Source organism: Nelumbo lutea, chromosome 1 (assembly GCF_056320005.1).
Source record: "Nelumbo lutea isolate HS-2025 chromosome 1, American lotus-T2T, whole genome shotgun sequence".
NCBI classification, from domain to species: domain Eukaryota; kingdom Viridiplantae; phylum Streptophyta; class Magnoliopsida; order Proteales; family Nelumbonaceae; genus Nelumbo; species Nelumbo lutea.
In genome coordinates this window covers 163,829,907-163,848,891 of record NC_142684.1, presented here as the reverse complement: position 1 = coordinate 163,848,891, position 18,985 = coordinate 163,829,907, and the positions used below count along the sequence as shown (strand labels likewise).

The following is an 18,985-nucleotide window of genomic DNA, read 5'->3' as shown; positions in this document are numbered from 1 at the left end:
GCACACCCCTTTCAAAAGGCACACGCCTGATGCGCCTTAGCCTCAGCCTAGGCATGGGCCTTTTTAAAATTTTGCGCTTTTTGCTTTTTTTTTAGTCTAACGGCTGGGCCGGAGGCTCTGTTGCCGAACCCCGACCGTGCCCCTTGAGGCAAGCCTGAACAAGTCTATGTTAGGGTCTGAAATTCTTATAGACTTGTTCGGGGCTTGCCTCGAGGGGCGTAGTACAAAGGCGACTCATAGAATCAAGAATGTAATATGTTTTACATCACATTAGCTACTTGAAGCAATGCAATTAAGGAAAAAAAGAGATTGTGGGTTTTACATGCTTGAAAATGCTTTATATGTTTGCTTTTATTTTTAAATTTTCTTTTGAATACGCTTTACATGTTATGCTTATGTATTTTAATTTTAGATAATAGGTTTTTTAAAACATTTATTTTAAAACTTAAGTTTATATTTTTTATTAACATTATGTTTAATATTTTTTTATTTTTTTGCAAATTAAAAAAAAAATTGGCATTTTTTTGAATTTTCTGACTTTTTTTGTACTTTTGCGCCTTGCTTAAAAAGGCGTGCGCCTCGCCTTGCACCTTGTGCCTCAGGCACAAATTGGCCCTTGCACTTTTAAAACACTGGGTTTTAGGAGAGGCATTGGGAGGGGAAGTCTTCTTCCTTGGTTGAGCTGCTCTCTTTGTTGGATTATATATACCTGGATCAGTCTTGCTTTGATTCCCCCTTGGTGACAGCTCACAACTCAACCAAAAAAAGGAAGAAGAAGATTGAAGCGGCAGCCCCTTTACCTTGTCTTCAGAAAAAAAAAAAAAAGATATTAGAAGAGAGAGATAAAGGAGATTGCAGTCTTCTTTAATCGAGATCACAGCCTTCTAGGTGCTCTGATACCATGTGATTACACCCAAAAACCAACAGGAAATAGTAGGGGAAAATAAGAGAAAGAGAGAGAGGAAGGAGAAGAGAGTATTCTCCTGTCCCAGCTGGCTGATATTTATTATAGATCACTAAAGATGTAGACAATTACCATTGTGCCCCTGATTAAGTATGGGAGTATGGGGCATATAATGGTAGGGCATGATAGAACAACTACATCTAATAAAAAATACCGTAGTGACAGAAATGCCCTTAATAAGTTGGCTTCTAACAGAGGTGATGTGGCAGATGAGCTTGAACTGTCCGAACCATTTGGTTTATCTCTTATTGAGATTTTGGTACTAGGAACAATTAAGATAACTATCTTGTATGTCCATTGCAGGTGAAAATGTTAGAAGCCCTACAAGATATCGAAATTGCTTCAAGATTAGTCGGTTTTGATGTTGATGATGGTGATTCCCTTGATGAGAAGTACAAAAAGCTTCGTTGCAACATTACTCCACTGCCTCATGATAGTGAAGATTATCGTTTGGTTGAAAAGTACCTCCTTACCACTCATGCACCCACGCACAAGGTGGGTTTATTTATTGCTTCTTTGACAGTGGCATGTTCTTACTGCTGATTGCTGGATAGTTTTAGTTTATGCTTTATACTTTTTTCCTTTTGTTTGAAGTTTGAATTTTGTTACCTGTAGGATTGGAGTCTTGAACTGGAAGAGGTTTTTACACTTGAAAGAGATGGAGAATTTGACAAGTTTGCACCTTACAGAGAAAAACTTAAAAATAGGATGCTTTTGTGGCATGGTAAGCTATGATAATTACTTTAGATGATTGAGTAATTCTTTTATGGTATGCAAGTAAAAAAATCATGTATTGTTCTGCTTAGAAAATAGAAACATGAGTTGGTTGGACTTTGGCTTTTACTACCACTTGAATATGGATATGAATACCAGAAAGTGTTTTGATAATCTGCAAGAGAACAAGACGGATAGCAAAGTAAAAAGTTTGTGTTCTACAGGTTCGCGCTTGACAAACTTCATAGGTATCCTCAGTCAAGGTTTGAGAATAGCACCTCCAGAAGCTCCTTCTACTGGCTATATGGTTTTCTTCTCTCTCTCTCTCTCTCTCTCTATATCTCTCTATTCACTAAAGGGGTCAGAAAAAATGGAAACCCCAAAAGAGCTATACAGTGATGAGCACATGATCAATCCAAAGGATCATGTGCTCAATGAATGGTTAGGATCTGCTACACCAGGCCAAGTATTGGTGGTTTTCACAACTAACATTAGGGTCTGTTTGGTTCGCTGGAATAGGTGCCTGGAATCAGAATAGCCCATTCCAATTCCAACTGTTTGTTTGGTCGGAATGGGATTTCCATTCAAGAAGTCTGTCAAAGACATTAATTAATAATAATAATAATAATAATAATAATAATAATAATATTCCAACTGTTTGGTTGGAATGGGATTTCCATTCAAGAAGTCTGTCAAAGATGTTAATTATTAAATATAATAATAATAATAATAAGTATAAATACAATATTAATAAACAATTCATGAAATAATAGTAAAACATTAATAATTAAATAATAAAATATTGTGAAGTATTAATAAAATAAAAATATATTAATAAAATAATAATTATATATTCATAAATATTAATAAAGTAATAATAAAATAATAAACTGACTAATACAAAATTGGAAATTTTCAGTTGATTCTGATTCCCGACTGAACCAAACAGGCGTGGGAATGATTCCGATTTCCGATTCTGATCCTGTCTGCGAACCAAATGGACCCTTAGTTATTCAGAGTTTGGTTTTTAAATATAAAGTTTACTTGTAAAAAGTTAAACTTATTTTGCACATTATGATGTATGGGATAGATTCCTTGGTTATTTGGGGAAGCTCACTAAATGACCCAACTTGCAGATCCACTATATATATAGTTTTGCTAATTGAATTGTTTAGAAGATTATAAAGGACACCGTAATCTTCTAAGTAGCAATATTTTTAACCTCACTTGTTCCTCTCTCTGTCTATTCACAGGATAGTTTTTACTCAAGATTTAAGAAAACATGCCACATGTTCAAAATAAGTTGAAAATAGATCATGTTGTTTGAAGAAAACTTGAATTACAAAATGGTAACAAGTCTGATACGGACAGGGGAAAGTGAAATGAGGCCAAACTAGAGGGTTGCCTATCCAATAGATGGTTTTGAACTTTGGATCTGCCAAGCAAAAGCTGTGTACTTGACCAATTTAAAACCTTACAGCATGTGTGTGTATGGTATAACAAATGTGCAATGTATGCACATGCAACCATGTGGGTATGTATGTATGCATGTGTATTTGTGCACCATTTCTAACTATCTGTTCATCTTTGTAATATAGTTTGGCAAAGGAATCTACTTTGCTGACCTGGTCAGTAAGAGTGCTCAGTATTGCTACACGGATAAAAAGAATCCAGTGGGTCTGATGATTCTTAGTGAAGTGGCCTTGGGTGAGGTCTATGAACTAAAGAAAGCGTTGGTGAGTTTCACAACCTATCATCTTTGGCATCATCCATATGATTGTTATTACATTAGCACTTGATAACTATAACAGATGTATGCATTCTTATGCATGCTGCCCTGATGTTTAAAATCATAGACGGGCATGCCCCCCCACCCACACACACAAAAGAGAGAAAAAAAAAAAGAAAGGCTTATGATATGTAAGGTAGGCTCCATCAGAGGTTAGAAATTTCTGTACAGTGGCCCCCAAGGAAACTTTCCTGGTCCACCTGAGTATGTTTACATGTTTTAAGTGCATTATCTCCTAATCATGCATATATAAGGCTGAAATTCATTGTTATTATGGACATAAGATTTATTCCACAATTATTTTTTGGCTTCAGAATTGTTAGCTTTCTCCCGATTTCAGTTTAACTAACTTTGCTTTTTTGTTTCATCTACTAACACTTAAGTACATGGAGAAACCTCCAAAAGGGAAGCACTCAACCAAGGGCCTTGGCATGAAGAAACCTCAGGAATCAGAGTATGCCAAGTGGAGAGATGATGTGATTGTGCCATGTGGGAAACCGGTGTCATCAAATGTCAAATCCTCTGAGCTAATGTACAACGAGTATATTGTGTATAATACAGCTCAGGTTAGACCGTTTTTTATGGTTCTGACTAACAATTTAGTTGATTAATCCTGCACTGAAAATTTGTTGTTTTAAGCTTAACCAACTTGTTTACAAGGGGAGAAACACTTGATAGTTGATCAATACCTTGGTGGAAGGCAATTGATCGGTCAACACTTCATCCAGGCTATACATTGGATGATAATTCATAATTGCAATTATTCCCCGCATGATTTATGCTGTTTCCTTAGATTTGTGTCTGGGTTGCCACTAAGTTAAGTGGTTTGGTATTATGGACAGGTCAAGATGCAGTTCTTGTTGAAGGTGAGGTTTCAGCACAAAAGACAAGGAAACAAAGGTGAGTGATGCTCCTCACTTCGGAAAGGTTGTCTTTTCAGGGGAATGATATTTGGCTTTCTTGCAGTCATGTAAATAAAGAAACAGATTGAGTCTTCTTTTTTGTGGCTGGGGTTGTAAAGAAAATGTAGCCTCTTTTCTAGTTTTCTTCCATCAAGTCTTTTCCTGGTTTTGGTGAGAGTGAGATCTCATTTTGGATCTTCACGAGGTCCATCAAAGTTCTGTTTCGTGAAACTTGTGAAGCAATCAACATTAAGGAACAGAAAACAAGTTAAGATGATCCACTTTTCTTCACAACTGATTGTGGCAACACGATTGCACTCGTGCAAGGGAACAGGAACACACTTCAGCGGGCCCCATTAGTTTCCGAAAAATCAAATATTCAATAGGATGATAAGCATATCCAAATCCAATATTTAAACTTGGCCACTTTATCCAACTACCACCTGAACGTGGGCCTCCGTTAGGATCACGGCTCATGTCTCACGCTGACTCGTCTCGTAATCCTGACCACCCAACTTTGCAAAGTATTGGACTGTCAACGCAACAAAGTAGATCTGTCAGGTGAGACTTGTGTGGACTCTTGCTTGCGTTGCCCAAGCTCAATCCAACGTCGTGTGTAGACAGACATGCAAGCTCAGGCTCTGGTGCAAACCTGCCCATGTGACCTAAGGTTCAAAGCATTGATATATGTTATCTCTACTATTGGTAGAGGTGCATTTGTTTTAGTTTATATATATATATATATATATATGTGTGTGTGCGTATTATTAAAAAAGGGGTTCTTGAAAATATCTGTAAATAGGTGTTTTGGGACGTAAAAGATATGATATGATACGCCCAATACAGGGTGTATTGTATCGTGACCAATCAGTTAACATGCAAGTGTTCCATACACGTGAGGCCTACACTGATATGGGTCTCGTGCATGGAACACTGGTGTGTCAACTCAGGAGTGGTAACATAGAGCATGGTTTGGCTGAACGTTTTAGCTGTTCAGTGGGCTATGGAACCAATGATAAGGTTTTACATCAATATTAAATACATGAGACCCACATCTTTTATAGTGGGATTCATGAATTTATTACTGGCATAGAACTTTATCATTGGTTCCACAGCCTGCTGAATGGCGAAACTCTCAGCTAATCTGAATCCGGTAACATAACCGGGTTTGCACACTTGTGTTTGGAGTTGGGAATTGGGATGTGGTAGATCTTGCGCCTCCTATGTTCCCATCTTATGTGGTCTCACCTTCATCAGATTTTTCATTCATAGATGGGCCCTGTGGACCTGACTTCTTCACTGCAACCTGGTACAGCTTACTAATTAGCTGAAAATTACCAGGGCTGCTTTTGGTTGCATGTAAATAAAGGAAAACGATTGATTTTCCTGAAAAGTAATGTTCGAGGTTAAAAAAAAAAGGGGAGAATATAGGAAAATGAATCATATTCGTACTTTTTTTTTCTGGTATTTGGTATAAATGAAGAGTTGAGATATATACTAGCGTTGCGAGATATTAATACAGATGATGAACCTCTCTGTTCAGAAAATGATTTAAGAAAAATTAAGGCGGTCATTTCCTGTAACTGTTTCTCGAGTCTCACTTATTTCAAATTGGTGGTTCTTTTTTCACAGCCATTTTTACGTGGAACCAAGCATTGTGAAGCAAAGCAACAATGTATGGATGCTATTCGCTTTTCTACATATCACAGTGCAGTAAAAACGGAGCGAGTATTTCTACTTTGGTGTACAAGGAGTAAAAAATGACCGTCCGTCGGCTCCTTTTCTGTCCATTGGCTGGTCCAAATGGATGTAGTAACTAGTAGTAAGGAAAAGCTTCGTACTTCGTACTGATCAAAAGAAAAGGGGAAAGAGTTCGTACATGGGGTAAGGTTGTGATCATCTTTAGATCTGCATCGACGATGCAATTGAGCTGTATGTATGGATGATGCAGAGGGCCAAGTTCCAGGATTTTTAATACTTTCTGGCATCACCATTAAAATATCCAAAAAAAGTAATAATTTCTGGAAAAAAGAAAGAAAGAAATAATTAATAATGAATGAAGAGAAAAGAGTAAGTTTGGTACAAACAGAAACCCGGATTGAAGACCAACTGATTGAATGAATTACCCAAAAGAAAAGTGGGGCAGTGGCCATCTTTCCTTACTCGCATTAAAAATTGGAGCCAGACATATCAGTGGCCTTCGCCCTTCAGAGATTCATTAGTTGCCTTACGAACTGTTATTAATTGTGTTAATAAATCAAACCATGCACAGCAGAGCTGTGGGTAAAATTGTAAAAATATCAACAGAAGCAGAAAACAAATAGCACTATATATAGCTGCTGCTGCTGCTGCTGCAGTACCAGTACCTGTGCGGCGTTCGGCCAACAATTTGAGCTTTTTTAATCTCTCTATATTAAACTTCTTATTAACCATGCTCCACAACCCATAACCCCTAACAAAAACCAAACCAATACAAAAGTAAATAAAAAGAGCAAATTGTAAACAACCACCTGTTCTTGGAGGGGCAGTGATGCTTAGCTCCTTGAATTTCTAGATTTCAGCGTTTTGCCCCCTGCCATTCGCATTTTATTAGTTAACTTAAATGAAATATATCATATTTTTATCGTTTTTGTTATCAGATATAAAATCATGAATGAAAAATTTAATAATTTTACACTTTTATCATCAACCCCGTCAGCCGGTAATAAGGGGGTAGAGTGCTGAAATCTAGAATTTTGGGCTCGTAAGACAAAATTTGGGGGTTAAGTGTTAACACCCTTTAAGTACAGAGTGGATATATGTAATTTACCCCAAAAAGAAAAGAAGAAGAGAATCAACAAAAACAATAATAATAGAATAATCTATAATTAGAAAAACAAATGTCATATGGTATACACCATTAAAACATGTCCCCTTTGAACCCTACACAGAAACCTTGCGTGTCCCTCCTTCCCCTTGCCCATTCTAGCCCTTATAATACTGCTTATATCCTTGACCCTCACTCGTGACTTTTCTTTCTAGTTACTAGAGAGAATTCATTCAGCACCACTCCCTAGTTTGTCCGTGCGTGTAAACTCTAAAGCTAAAGCCTAATCAATCTCTGTCTCTCCGCCCATGGCTGCCGGAACTGGCTCTCCTTGTGGTGCCTGCAAGTTCCTCCGGCGAAAATGTGCCACCGACTGCATTTTTGCGCCTTACTTTTGCTCCGAGCAAGGTGCCGCTCGGTTTGCTGCCATCCATAAGGTGTTCGGTGCTAGTAATGTTTCCAAATTGTTGTTACACATTCCGCTCCCTGATCGCTGCGAGGCAGTCGTCACAATTGCTTATGAAGCTCAGGCCAGGATCCGGGATCCCGTCTACGGCTGTGTCGCTCATATATTCGCCCTGCAGCAACAGGTGCTTCTTCTTTCTTCTTCTTCTTCTTCTTCTTCTTCTTCTTCGCAATCAAACACAAATAGAAGTTGAATATACAAGCCTCAAAATCTAAACCATCCTTCAAAAGTTTTGGCTATATATTGTCCTTTAATTTGCATGGCGTTAACTTGATAGCAGGCTTTGTTTTCTGCAACAAAAAGGGAAAGAAAACCCTATTAAGTAAGCATGATTAAGGTTCGGTTTTTAGTGGATCTTCTGTGTTAAGTGATTTATCTGCTCTGGGTAGATAATAATTAAGTGGGGGTGTTGATTATAACAACTGTTTCTGTTTGTATTTATTGTTGCAGGTGGCGTTGCTGCAAGCCCAGTTGATGCAAGTGAAGGCTCAACTAGCTCACAACCACCTTGCTAGTACACGACTGCCGGAGAACCATTGGCCGGGGAACTGTGCCTCCGGCGATCCTGACCCGACTTTTCCGATGTACATGCACTCCATCACATCTCAGGGTTCTCTTGACTTGGTGGACCTCGATGACGATGCTGTGATGCAAGATATGCAAAACACAGAAGGTCCCCCATTCCAACCTTGTGAGAAGAAAAGATTGTACTACAGTGAATTGGGTGAGCTTCAAGCTCTCGCTCTTAGGATGATGAGGAACTGATTCTTCCTCCTCTGAGATGAGGATGACGATGGGGGTGGTGATAGTAATCCATGCACTGTGATGTAAATACAAAAGAATCTGAAACGAAAAGGGAAACTTGGCATCTAATGTGATGAAGCTCAATTCAAGGATCTTTTTTTTTTCATGAAGAGACATGAGATTATGTCAATACCAATTACTCAAAATTGCTTCTCTCTCTCTCTCTCTCTCTCTCTCAAAATATTCAATTTATTTACCAATTTCACTGATACCCATCTACCTTGCTTAGAATGAGAATTAACTTGGAGAAAAAAAAACAAACTAACTCTATTATATCCTTTTCCCATAGAAAATAATTTAAAAGAATAAAGTAAAACTATAGTGGCTCTTCTAGATGACACCTCTGGTTGAAGTTTCTATGGCAATTCTGAGGTTAGTGTAATTTTATTTGTTCTTATCAGATGGTGGGGTCATAAATTTATTTTAAGTAACAACCCTTTGTGCCTATTGTTTTCATGCTTTTAACATGATGGGTTTAGTACTAAAACATTAATTAAAGTAATAGTTAATTACAATTTCCAAGGCTTCCTCTCATCTTCACTTAATGGGTTTGGAAATAATACCATCATTCGCCATCTTAATTTGAGTCTTCATGGACCCACTTGCCCAATTTATTTTTCTGCACTAAAAAGTTGGTTAACCTAACATAAATGCTTATGCTAAATTTAATGTCACTGCTCATAGCCTTGTATCCATATATATAGACAAAATGTCTCCTTGATTGAATGCACAGGGCAACATCAACTTAATTTTTGTACTTTTTTCGCAATCAAATTACTTGTTAAACGCTCCATGACTCCATTTCTCATATGGGACTTAAGTCATCAAGGATCAACTTCCGTCTAAGCAAGCCTCTTTATGTTATAATTCTATTAGTTTATTAATGAAAAAATGTTTGCTTATAGAAGAAAAGCCTCATAACAGTATGTACCTTAGAACTTAGTTGGCTGTAAAGACTAATTAAAGAGTAGGTTTCAGTCTCTGAGACAGTGACCAGAAGAAAGGGGAGACATTAGACATCATCTTTTATTATTATTATTATTATTATTATTATTATTATTATTATTATTATTATTATTATTATTATTATTATTATTGTTGTTGTTATTGTTATGGTAACCTTGTTGTTTCTATCTAAAACATTTTTGATTGATTAATACAAATTGGTAAGAAATATATGTTGTTACATCAAATATGAAAGTCACTTCAATTAAAAAAATGCACGTGTGGGACTGATCATTGAGGTTTAGAGTCGAAGCATCAAATTTATTGTTTCAGGTAGAACTGTAGAAACAATAATTTGTATTGATCAATCCAAAATGTTTTGGATAGAAACAGTAGAGATGATACCAAACAATCTATATATGTTTGGTTTGATAGAACTTAGAAGATAAGAGAGGAACAGATAATAATAGAGAAAAATCTTCCACTCATTTGTGGTATTGGATAAGTGAGAACCTAGAGGGTCAACAACACCCCTGCAAGGAACTAAGTAGATGGACTAGTAAATAATAGAGAAAAATGCATAGTCAATATGCTAGGCCCAGTCAACAGAATGGCCATTTATGGCAAGTAATTAAATGGATTAGGGTTTATACAGTCTGTACTCATGTATGCACTAATTATTCTATTGACCTCAAATTCTGACCTTTCAGTTAGTTCTGAGGAAGCAGATATCAAAGTCCATTGATTGTGAGGAATTAGCCTGTCATCACACATGAGTATTGTATTAATCAAATCCTTGGTTCAAAGGTCCCAGAACTTCAGCCTAGTCTAGAGATACACAGAAGTACATACCCTACAAAATCTAATCCGACTTACAAGTAACCATTTGTCATTCCAATTGGATACCACCTCATGTTAGATTCCCATTAGAAAATGGAAAGAAAAGGTAAGAAAAGAAGAAAGATATCTTAGTTCTGGAACCCATAATCAACATTCAGTCAATGGTCCCCAGTGTTCAAGATTGTAAAGTAAATTATGCTTAGAGCCACTAAACAAAAGTGTTCTGAATGATCTTTACTTGAATGTGAGTTCAAGTCAGAATCCAGAAAGTCCTCAGTAAAAGCTAAACTAAGAATCCAGAAAAGAAAAAAAAAAAAAATATATATATATATATATATATATACAACATCAAAGAAGAAAACTTTACCCAAAAAAAAAAGAGATGAAGATGTGAAAGAGTTGAGAAGGCTTGTGGGACTCTCTTTTTGGGGAAATGCATGTAACGTGTGTTTGATTTGAATGAATCCTGATAGACATCTTTGTGATGAGATTTTTATAATTATGAAGCAGTCGGTGTGTTTTCACTCACTTGGGGATTATTAAAAAATATTGGAAATTGAGGGGAGTTGAGGTCTCTTAATTTCCCGGGGTTTGAAAAACCAACAAGTTGACCGTTGGCTCTACAGACGCAGGCAATCTAAGCCGTTGAGTTGTGGCGCGTCGGTGATGGATCTGACGGCTTGATTGTCCCTTTTGAGTAACGGCCGACCCCTAGCTTATTGTAAAGAAATCGGCCACACTGGGGCTGGCTCTTTCTTTTTCTAGGCCCACGAGATGAGATGTGGTTATTTGTTTGCTTGACGGGCCCCCACCACTTACGTTACCCAAGAAGCCTTTAAAAGCTTCCAAACCAAACTCCCAATAGAAGTTCTTTTGAATGAATGAATGCAAGTAGACAGTCCGAGAATCACATACTGACGGGTTCTTTGATTTTTTTCCTTTTTCTATTCTGGATCATGATTCAGTAGTTCGGACTTATTTTACTGTGGGTCCAGTACGTTGCTTAGATTTAAGGTGGAAACACAAGGACAACCATTGGATGTTAGCTACATCTGAAGAAAGCGACATACAGGAAGCAAGAGGTGGGTTTACATTTGGCAGCTTCTGCATAGTATAGTGACTATAATCTATGAGGAGGCTGTGTTTGGTTTGATAGAAATGTGAGAGAAAAAGAAAATTTAGGGAAAACTTTCCTTCAATTTTCTGTTTCTCTCTTATATCCTTCCATACCAAACATAGCCTTATAAAGGTCTCTGATCATTGCAAGGATTTTGATGTAGTATATGGAATAAGAGCCTTACAGTTACAGTTAGGGGTGTGAAATGTGAATGGGCTGCTTCTAGGGCCGGATTACATGGTTGGACTCCGTTTGTGGACCCAACAGTTTGAGCTTCATCGTCTTCTTAATTTAATTTCAAGGCCCAACAAACAGTGGACCAAATTGGATCTAGAATGTCGCAATATGACCACCTTTTCTGAATGAAGCACATTGGATCTCTATTGGGCCGTTGACTTAAAATATCACTATGGGCTTCACAGACACCTTAACAACATTTTCAAAGGAACCGTACCGTACAGTTGATGACCTTTTGGTTTAGTTATTTAGTACTTTAGAACATTGCTTTTGTGTTCTTAATTCGGTTGTCTACTGATTCTGCCCATCAAAAGAGAAGGTTGTCTGGTAGTACTTTTAAGACAGTGAAAGTTTGAAACAACTTACAACCATGGATGATGGGTATGGGTCTTCATCCTTTCCTTTATGTGGCTTTATAATTAATTGGCTCAAGTATATTCGAAACCAAACTTTGAATAAATAGATAGACCAGTACTTGAATTGGAGTTGGTATTTTTTTTTTTTTTGGGAGCTCAAGAAATATGATCGATATGTTTGCTTTGCTTTATTTTCAACGTTGAAACCTTAGCAAACATGGGATACAAGGCAACTCAGGCGGTTTCCCCAGATCTTATCTCTACCCATTCATATACCCCATCCCCACTCCCCCCTCCAAAAAGGAAAAAAAAAAAACTTTTAGGGGGCTTGATTGAATGATCGGGTACAGTTAGTAACTTTTCTATTGATCTCAGCTGACCATCGGTAGAAAAGTAAATTTTATCTTTAAAACAGCTTTGATAAATAAGCTTAAGTTGCAAATTACTTTTATTTTATTAGTGACTTACCATTATTCTACTTGCGAACCAAACATCACTTTAATGAGATCAAATGGCTACATGGCGTCTAACCCCCATATATATATATATATATATATACTGAAATTTCAGTAGGATAACATGATACAAAGGTGGAGTTTTTGGTTTCTCAATAGATCTATGCTACACAATTAATTGCTTATCATCTGTTATCTGTCATCATTTTTTCTTTTTTTTTTTTTACTTGAACTGATTTATATCAAAGCTTTATAGGTAGTTGTTATCAGTAGAAAGTTACTTGTGGCAAAGCAAATGCTCCTAAGAAACTGTGATAAGCTGAGGCAACATCTCTAGGGCATTACATTTCATATGCCCAAGCACATACAGTTGAGTATTGCATTTGTAGAAACCTAGTAAAGTAGCAAATTTTTCTTCCCTATAGCCATTATTTTGAAGTTCTACAGTTAAAAGAAAAATAGGAATTTTCACAAATATGCATCCATACAGGGAGAATTTGTTTCTTTTCATTTCCATCTTGTGGTTGTGATTGTTGTTGCGTTCAGGGTAGTAAATTCCAAAGTTGAGGAGTGCTTCCTTTTTGGTGGTATGACTTTGTTGTTCCCTTGGAGTGGTGAGCTCCTTTTCTAAGTCTTAGACTTTTAGTAAAGTGAATAAACCCTAGAATCGGAACCTTGCTTTTTATTCAATTATGGGGTTTAAAAAAAACAAAATTTTCTGATCAATGAGTTAGTACAATGATTCCATGTGATTTGATGTAAGACGAAGGTACAAATTGAACCGCAAGTCTGTGAGTCTGTCTTCAACCTTAGAAGTCTAAAGTGTCCAAACTGCAAATTATGTTTTTACTTCAGAACACGATAATTTCTAAATTAACCCCATCATTTGTACCAGCTTCTTAATCTGGTTTTCTTCAAGTACAAACCCTAATCCCCAAGTCATTAACCTTACTCATTCAAGCTATAAGCATCCTAATTTCACTTTAATTTTGTCATATATATGTAGTATCACTTTCTAATTCTATAATATTTAGCCCCGGAAATTTTGCTTTAACCCTTCCCCACCTTACACCATTGTCTGGTGAGGTGTGACTTGTGAATTACTGAACACCATTTGTCTTGAAATAACTTTTGGCACTTTTGCCTTGTGTTTTTATATATGTATGTGTTTGCATGTCTATTCCTGTACAGTCTCATGTTTCTTATTTAATTATTTGCTTCCCTTACATTACCATATTTTTTGCATCTGTACCTCCAACGCACAAGAAATTTAAAGGAAAATTACTGTTGGCAGTTTTATAATGCAAATGACAATAGGAGAGAGAGAGAGAGAGAGAGAGAGAGAGAGAGAGACTCTTCTCTGCAATTCATAGTTCAGCTCTAGCTAGCATCAAATTAATTTTTCAGACTTAGATCAATTAAGAGAAACCCTTTCTCTGTAGGTCCTTAAACAATTTAAACCATCTTCCGACTAAAGGATCACAATGAGGGGCTTGTTTGTTGGACTGATGACTGAAGTACCATGAAAAGGCATCATTAATAATTTGATGATAGTCAGAACTCAGAAAATGGAGGGTGCAGACTTTATTTTAGTATCCTTATAAGGAGAAACATGTCTGTAGTGGGGAGGCAGCCTTATGTAGCTGAAGCCTTTCCTGAGGCAAGCAAGCCCATGAATAATAAAGCTGTTTTTCGCTTTTCTCTCCATCTTATTCTAGTCTCCAGGCATTATCTAACCTGCCGAAGTCGAGACGCATGCATCTTGTTAAGAACTGACAATAGCAATTCTTCGTATTTCTCAGATATTCATGAGCTCATGTCTGCTCCTCAAGAATGAAGTTCTCGACAATCGGCAAGAACCATTCCAACAAGAAGGTTGGATATTATTGAATACAGTCAAAGGACTCTCTCAAGAATGACTCTCTCTTGAAAGTCAGAAAATAAATATTGGGTTGTGAGAAACTGAGAATGAGAAGGATGATGATTAGAGTTAGGTTTCGAACCATAGAACTTACGAGTTTGTACACCTTCTCAGGTTTCTCAGTTTCTGATTCAAAGACGGAGTTTCATTATTGCATGCGCTGTTGTTCTTATTAATGTTGAGATTGAATGGAGTTTCTATGTAATCTTAAATGTTCTTGCATAAGACAACCATCCACTTCACTGAAAGTTGTAAAGGAAACATCAGAACTAACTTCAAATTATTTTTAACATGTTCTAGCAGCTCCTCCAGATATCAGAATAAACAGCTAATTGCACCGATTCTTTGAGCGACGAGATCTCAATCTTCACAGACATGACCTCTTATACTGTACTTTGAGTATCAAAGAGATTTTGTTTAAAATTAACTTTCATCCCCAAAGAGCTTAATTAGATGTTCAGGTATTCTAAAGAACAATAATTGGAGTTGATGAAATTTGAGAAAAGAAATCTCCATCTTCATAAAGATGACCTCTTGTTGTACGTACTCTGAGTATCAAAGAGATTTTGTTTAAAACGTTCATTCTGAAAGAGCTTACTCATATCCTCAGGTACTCTAAGCAGTAATTGGAGTACTTGAAATTTGAGCAAAGAAATCTCATTCTTCACAGAGATGACTTCTTGCTGTAGTACTCTGAGTATCGAAGGGATGTTTTAAAACAACGTCATTACTAGCTAGCTTACCTAATAGATTTGCAATATTATGATGACGACCTTAAACTGAATGGACATTTTTTTAAGGCGTTTGCCTTCTTCAGATGTCTAATTAATGCAATAAACAAGTTCAATGGCGAGGAATTAGGTAAATCAAGCACGAAACCTAGGTATCATTAGGTTTGATTTTTCAGGTCTTCATTAATTAGGTCCATTAATGAATTGAAGCTAATTAGGTAGAACAAAACTAGTTCCCAATTTTGTTTTCTCTGACAAAAAGATTACACTATTATTCTATCAATTACTAATTAAGGATACACAAGATCTAAGAAAACTACCATAGACTGGACTATAGGGTTCCTAATTGTATAAGCATTTGTAGGGATCCTAGCTTATTTGTAGTAGCAGCAAAAGTGCATGTTTAGAAGTATGTAGTAGCATTTCAAAATTGATGAGAACACATCTGGGCTGATAATTTGGCTGAGTGTCCACCATCTCATGTACGTTGAAGATAAGAGAAGGCCACTGATTGAAGGTCCTCCATATCTTGGAACGCCCATTTCCTGCTGTTGGTTTGCATGTCTAGCGAAGCCATGGCCTGAGTTGGGTCTTCAAAACTATTATACGAGATGGTTTCTTCAGGTATGACAGAATTCTGATAATCCATGGGATTGGGATTCATATCCATGAGACCATTGTTATAATACATGATGGAGTCGGCATTGTTGTTTGCTGGGTTGGGATGGAATTGTTGCACCACCCTTGATGAATCCTCCAAATTGAACAAACCTGCACCAGCAGCTTGGACATCTTGTGGGTACGAAGGAAACTTCCCATAGAACTTAGTGTCCTCTTGAGGGGTTGCAGTGGTGGAGCCATTGACAAGGTTCTGTGCTGCTTGTGCCTTGAGAGATGCGAGCTGTGCTTGTAGATTCACAACCTGCAGCACAATTTCAACCAAAAGAAAGAAAGAAACTCAGTACTGAAGGTAAAATTATGATCAGAATATATATAGCAATTTCAGCTAGTAAACAATTAATTGCTTTTGAATGTAATCCTGTGTTGAGAATGAATGCAAATTAGAGGGAGAGTACCTGCTGCTGGAGAGCGAAAATATGAGAGACGCATCCATAAATGGGATCCTGAAGCCTTGCTTGAGCTTCGTATGAGATTGTAACCGCAGCTTCACAACGGTCGGTTACTGGGAGGTGAGCGAGGAGCTTTGAAACATTGCTTGCACCGAAGACCTTGTGGATAGCAGCGAAATGGGTGGCCCCTTGCTCATGGCAGAAATAAGGAGCAAAAACACAACCCTTGACACACTTCCTCCTCAAGAACTTGCAGGCTCCACAAGGAGATCCAAACCCTGTCATCTTGGCTCTTAGTTTGGTGGTGATTGATTCTTTTCTCTCTTGGGCTCTGTTGATTTTTGCTCTTGCTAGCTCGTAGTCCAGTGCAAGCACTTTCACAATGTTTTATAAACGCTCCAAGGAGAGGGAGGTGGGATCTTATTATAATGAATACTTAATTAGACTTGGTCTCCATAATGGGCTACAGATTTCATTATTTTTCTATTCACAACCCTCTTTCACCCCCCATCTTAAATTTTAATACTCTCATGAGATTCCATTCAAACATCCTTAAACGACAAAAGAGCTAACATAAATACAACCCGTCTCTGTTTGCTTCATCATTGGAGTTATTTCTTTCCGTCTCTTTTGATGTATTGCTCTTTACTGTGATAAACTCAAGTGCATTCATTTGGGAATTACATACTTTGGATTTGACATAAATGCAAAGGGCAAATCTCAAAGCCTATAGCTGTAGACCTTAGCCACTAGTTACAGCCACTATAGTCATCCGCGTATACCCATGAAGCTCAGACTGAGACAAGTTCCATAGGTCCCACCTAGAGCTTATTGGAGGAACCTCCTCTAGAAGCTGATCCATATATGGTAGATATAATAACCATCCAATTATCAAATTCATCTTGATGTACAGTCTGAAAATTTATGTGTACAGCCCAAAAAATAAAGGATTATTACAGTAATCACTAGCTAGGATAAACCAATTGGGTTGATTTTCATTAATGGGTGTAATTTATAAAGATGTGGGTTCGTTGAAACAGCTCAGATTGTCCAAATTAGCAGTTGAGAGATATATATAGTAGTTACCCATGGAATTAATGGTGATGGGTTAACTCTTTGGCCTACAATGCCAAAACTAATTGTTGCTCCCAACTGTGAATGTAAAAAACTAAAAAAAAAAAAGAAATAGTTCTAAGAAGAAGCATATTCCAAAAAGAATGAAACAAAAGATAGTGACACTGGAATAGAACATTTCATGAAGGGGGTAAACACAGACACACAAACGCACGATGAGAGAGAGAAAGAGTTTAGTCTTCCATTTGTTTTAGTGTTTCAGGTCACAGCTTGTCGAGCAATACTATATTATTATCATTAACTAATCTCACATACAATCATTAATCATTTTCAATCAATTTCTAATGTCACACATTGGCACCAACGTCTAGACCTTGCTCAAATGCACATTGGGCTAAATTGGGCCCCACCTCCATATATATATATATATATATATATATATATATGATATATCCCTAATAATAACAACCCAACAGAGAGATTAATCCCTTAAGTTTCTCAATTAACCAAAGCAAACTCTAAATGGGCACTAGAGATTAATTAGGAGAAATGAAAAGCAGCATCTTCTATTCTTCTAGCTCTAGCTATTAGCTTGATGACTGGACTAACCTATGATTCACAGTAGAAGATGTAGTCCGACGTATCAATAGGGCTTCTTGCATGGCACCAGCCACCCTGGCCACCATTATCAGATCTTCGGAATGGTTTTCAGTCATGTGTACTTGTTGGCCACTTAAACCATGAAGGAAAGGAGAGTGACCTTGGAGACAGGAAGGAAAGTTTTAAATTAATGGGCTTATTAAAATATGTCCCTTAAACAATAATGTGGGGTTCAATAACTAATCTTTTTTTTTTTTTTTTGATGGGTTGGGGATTCAATAACTAATCTTGAAAAAGCACACTGAAGCTCATCTTTATTGCTTCTTTGTAAACTATTAACATCCCGAGAAACCCACCTGACAAACCTTTTTTAGCATTTCAAAGTCACTTTTATATGATCTTTTTAACTTACCTAAACATATATACAACTTCCTCATCCTTCCCTCTCTATAGCTTCTTTGTAGTCAGAACTCAGAATAGGCTATCAACCTACGTAGCTTTTTAAATAAGGTTTGTAAAGCTATAATATTTTTCTCTTTTGGATGGTGAGTATTATCAATGAACAATGGCAGTCTGGAGCACATTATTAGGGCATATATAGTAAGATCATATATATGGGTGGTCATTGATTAGGACCACCATTCAACAAACCCAGCTTGAAATATCCTAGTAGTTGAAGATCACAGGCTACTAATCAGTGCAATCCAATGGAAATCTCCTAGGTTGAAAGTAAAGATAATTGCAATCAGTGAGTGCTAGCTCCTGAAAATTGAGATAGCAGAAGCCAATAGAATATAGTGGATGTTCTTTCTAGACAGCAATGAAGGCTCCCATTGGCGCAGTTTGTTGCTTGACACCTGGGGATGGAAGACAAGCAATGGGTGGGTGTGGGATGGAGATTCCCCTTTGCATATTTGTTAATAACCTATTCACAGATGCATTGGCGTGCATCTCTCTTTCACAGGTTGCCGGCCGGCAGAGGTGGAGATATATATTGATGACTAGAAACGCCTGAAATGAAGTTGGTTAGAATGTCAGAGTTTCTTTTACTTTTCTTTTAATTCTTGCACCGATCATTAGATTTTATTTCTTTGACCATCTTAAACAAGTAAATTAAAAAATATATTAAATCAATTTGGCTCATATTTTTCTACGATGGTCTGTTTGGATTCATTGAATCATGGGTCCAGTTGC

The 18,985-nt window shown here is 37.1% G+C and overlaps 3 protein-coding genes across 3 annotated transcripts in view; 2 read left to right on the top strand and 1 right to left on the bottom strand.

The window, feature by feature from the left end:
• Positions 1–4,660, top strand: part of PARP1 (poly(ADP-ribose) polymerase 2) — a 38,071-nt gene extending 33,411 nt beyond the window's left edge. Inside the window, exons 15-20 of the mRNA XM_088960239.1 lie at positions 1,268–1,459; positions 1,580–1,688; positions 1,903–1,985; positions 3,277–3,414; positions 3,851–4,033; positions 4,310–4,660. Of these exons, the coding sequence (XP_088816365.1) occupies positions 1,268–1,459; positions 1,580–1,688; positions 1,903–1,985; positions 3,277–3,414; positions 3,851–4,033; positions 4,310–4,375 (771 nt within the window). The 3' untranslated portion in view covers positions 4,376–4,660. The remainder of the gene's footprint in view (positions 1–1,267; positions 1,460–1,579; positions 1,689–1,902; positions 1,986–3,276; positions 3,415–3,850; positions 4,034–4,309) is intronic.
• Positions 4,661–7,373: 2,713 nt separating this feature from the next.
• Positions 7,374–8,600, top strand: LOC148878871 (LOB domain-containing protein 16-like). The gene is made up of 2 exons (XM_088965714.1): positions 7,374–7,765; positions 8,092–8,600. Exons 1-2 carry the CDS (start codon positions 7,484–7,486, stop codon positions 8,404–8,406), a joined length of 597 nt encoding a protein of 198 aa, XP_088821840.1. The 5' UTR covers positions 7,374–7,483; the 3' UTR covers positions 8,407–8,600.
• Positions 8,601–15,270: 6,670 nt separating this feature from the next.
• Positions 15,271–16,468, bottom strand: LOC148878870 (LOB domain-containing protein 29-like). The gene is made up of 2 exons (XM_088966511.1): positions 16,124–16,468; positions 15,271–15,969 (listed from the first exon to the last, which is right to left on the bottom strand). Exons 1-2 carry the CDS (start codon positions 16,400–16,402, stop codon positions 15,526–15,528), a joined length of 723 nt encoding a protein of 240 aa, XP_088822637.1. The 5' UTR covers positions 16,403–16,468; the 3' UTR covers positions 15,271–15,525.
• Positions 16,469–18,985: the final 2,517 nt, after the last annotated feature.

Excerpts from the sequence above, each read along its gene's own strand:
- LOC148878870 (XM_088966511.1), bottom strand. The coding sequence starts at position 16,402 with ATGACAGGGTTTGGATCTCCTTGTGGAGCCTGCAAGTTCTTGAGGAGG. Across the intron at positions 15,970-16,123 it reads TTTTCGCTCTCCAGCAGCAG|GTTGTGAATCTACAAGCACA; the intron begins GTACTCTCCCTC and ends ATTGTGCTGCAG.
- LOC148878871 (XM_088965714.1), top strand. The coding sequence starts at position 7,484 with ATGGCTGCCGGAACTGGCTCTCCTTGTGGTGCCTGCAAGTTCCTCCGG. Across the intron at positions 7,766-8,091 it reads TATTCGCCCTGCAGCAACAG|GTGGCGTTGCTGCAAGCCCA; the intron begins GTGCTTCTTCTT and ends TTATTGTTGCAG.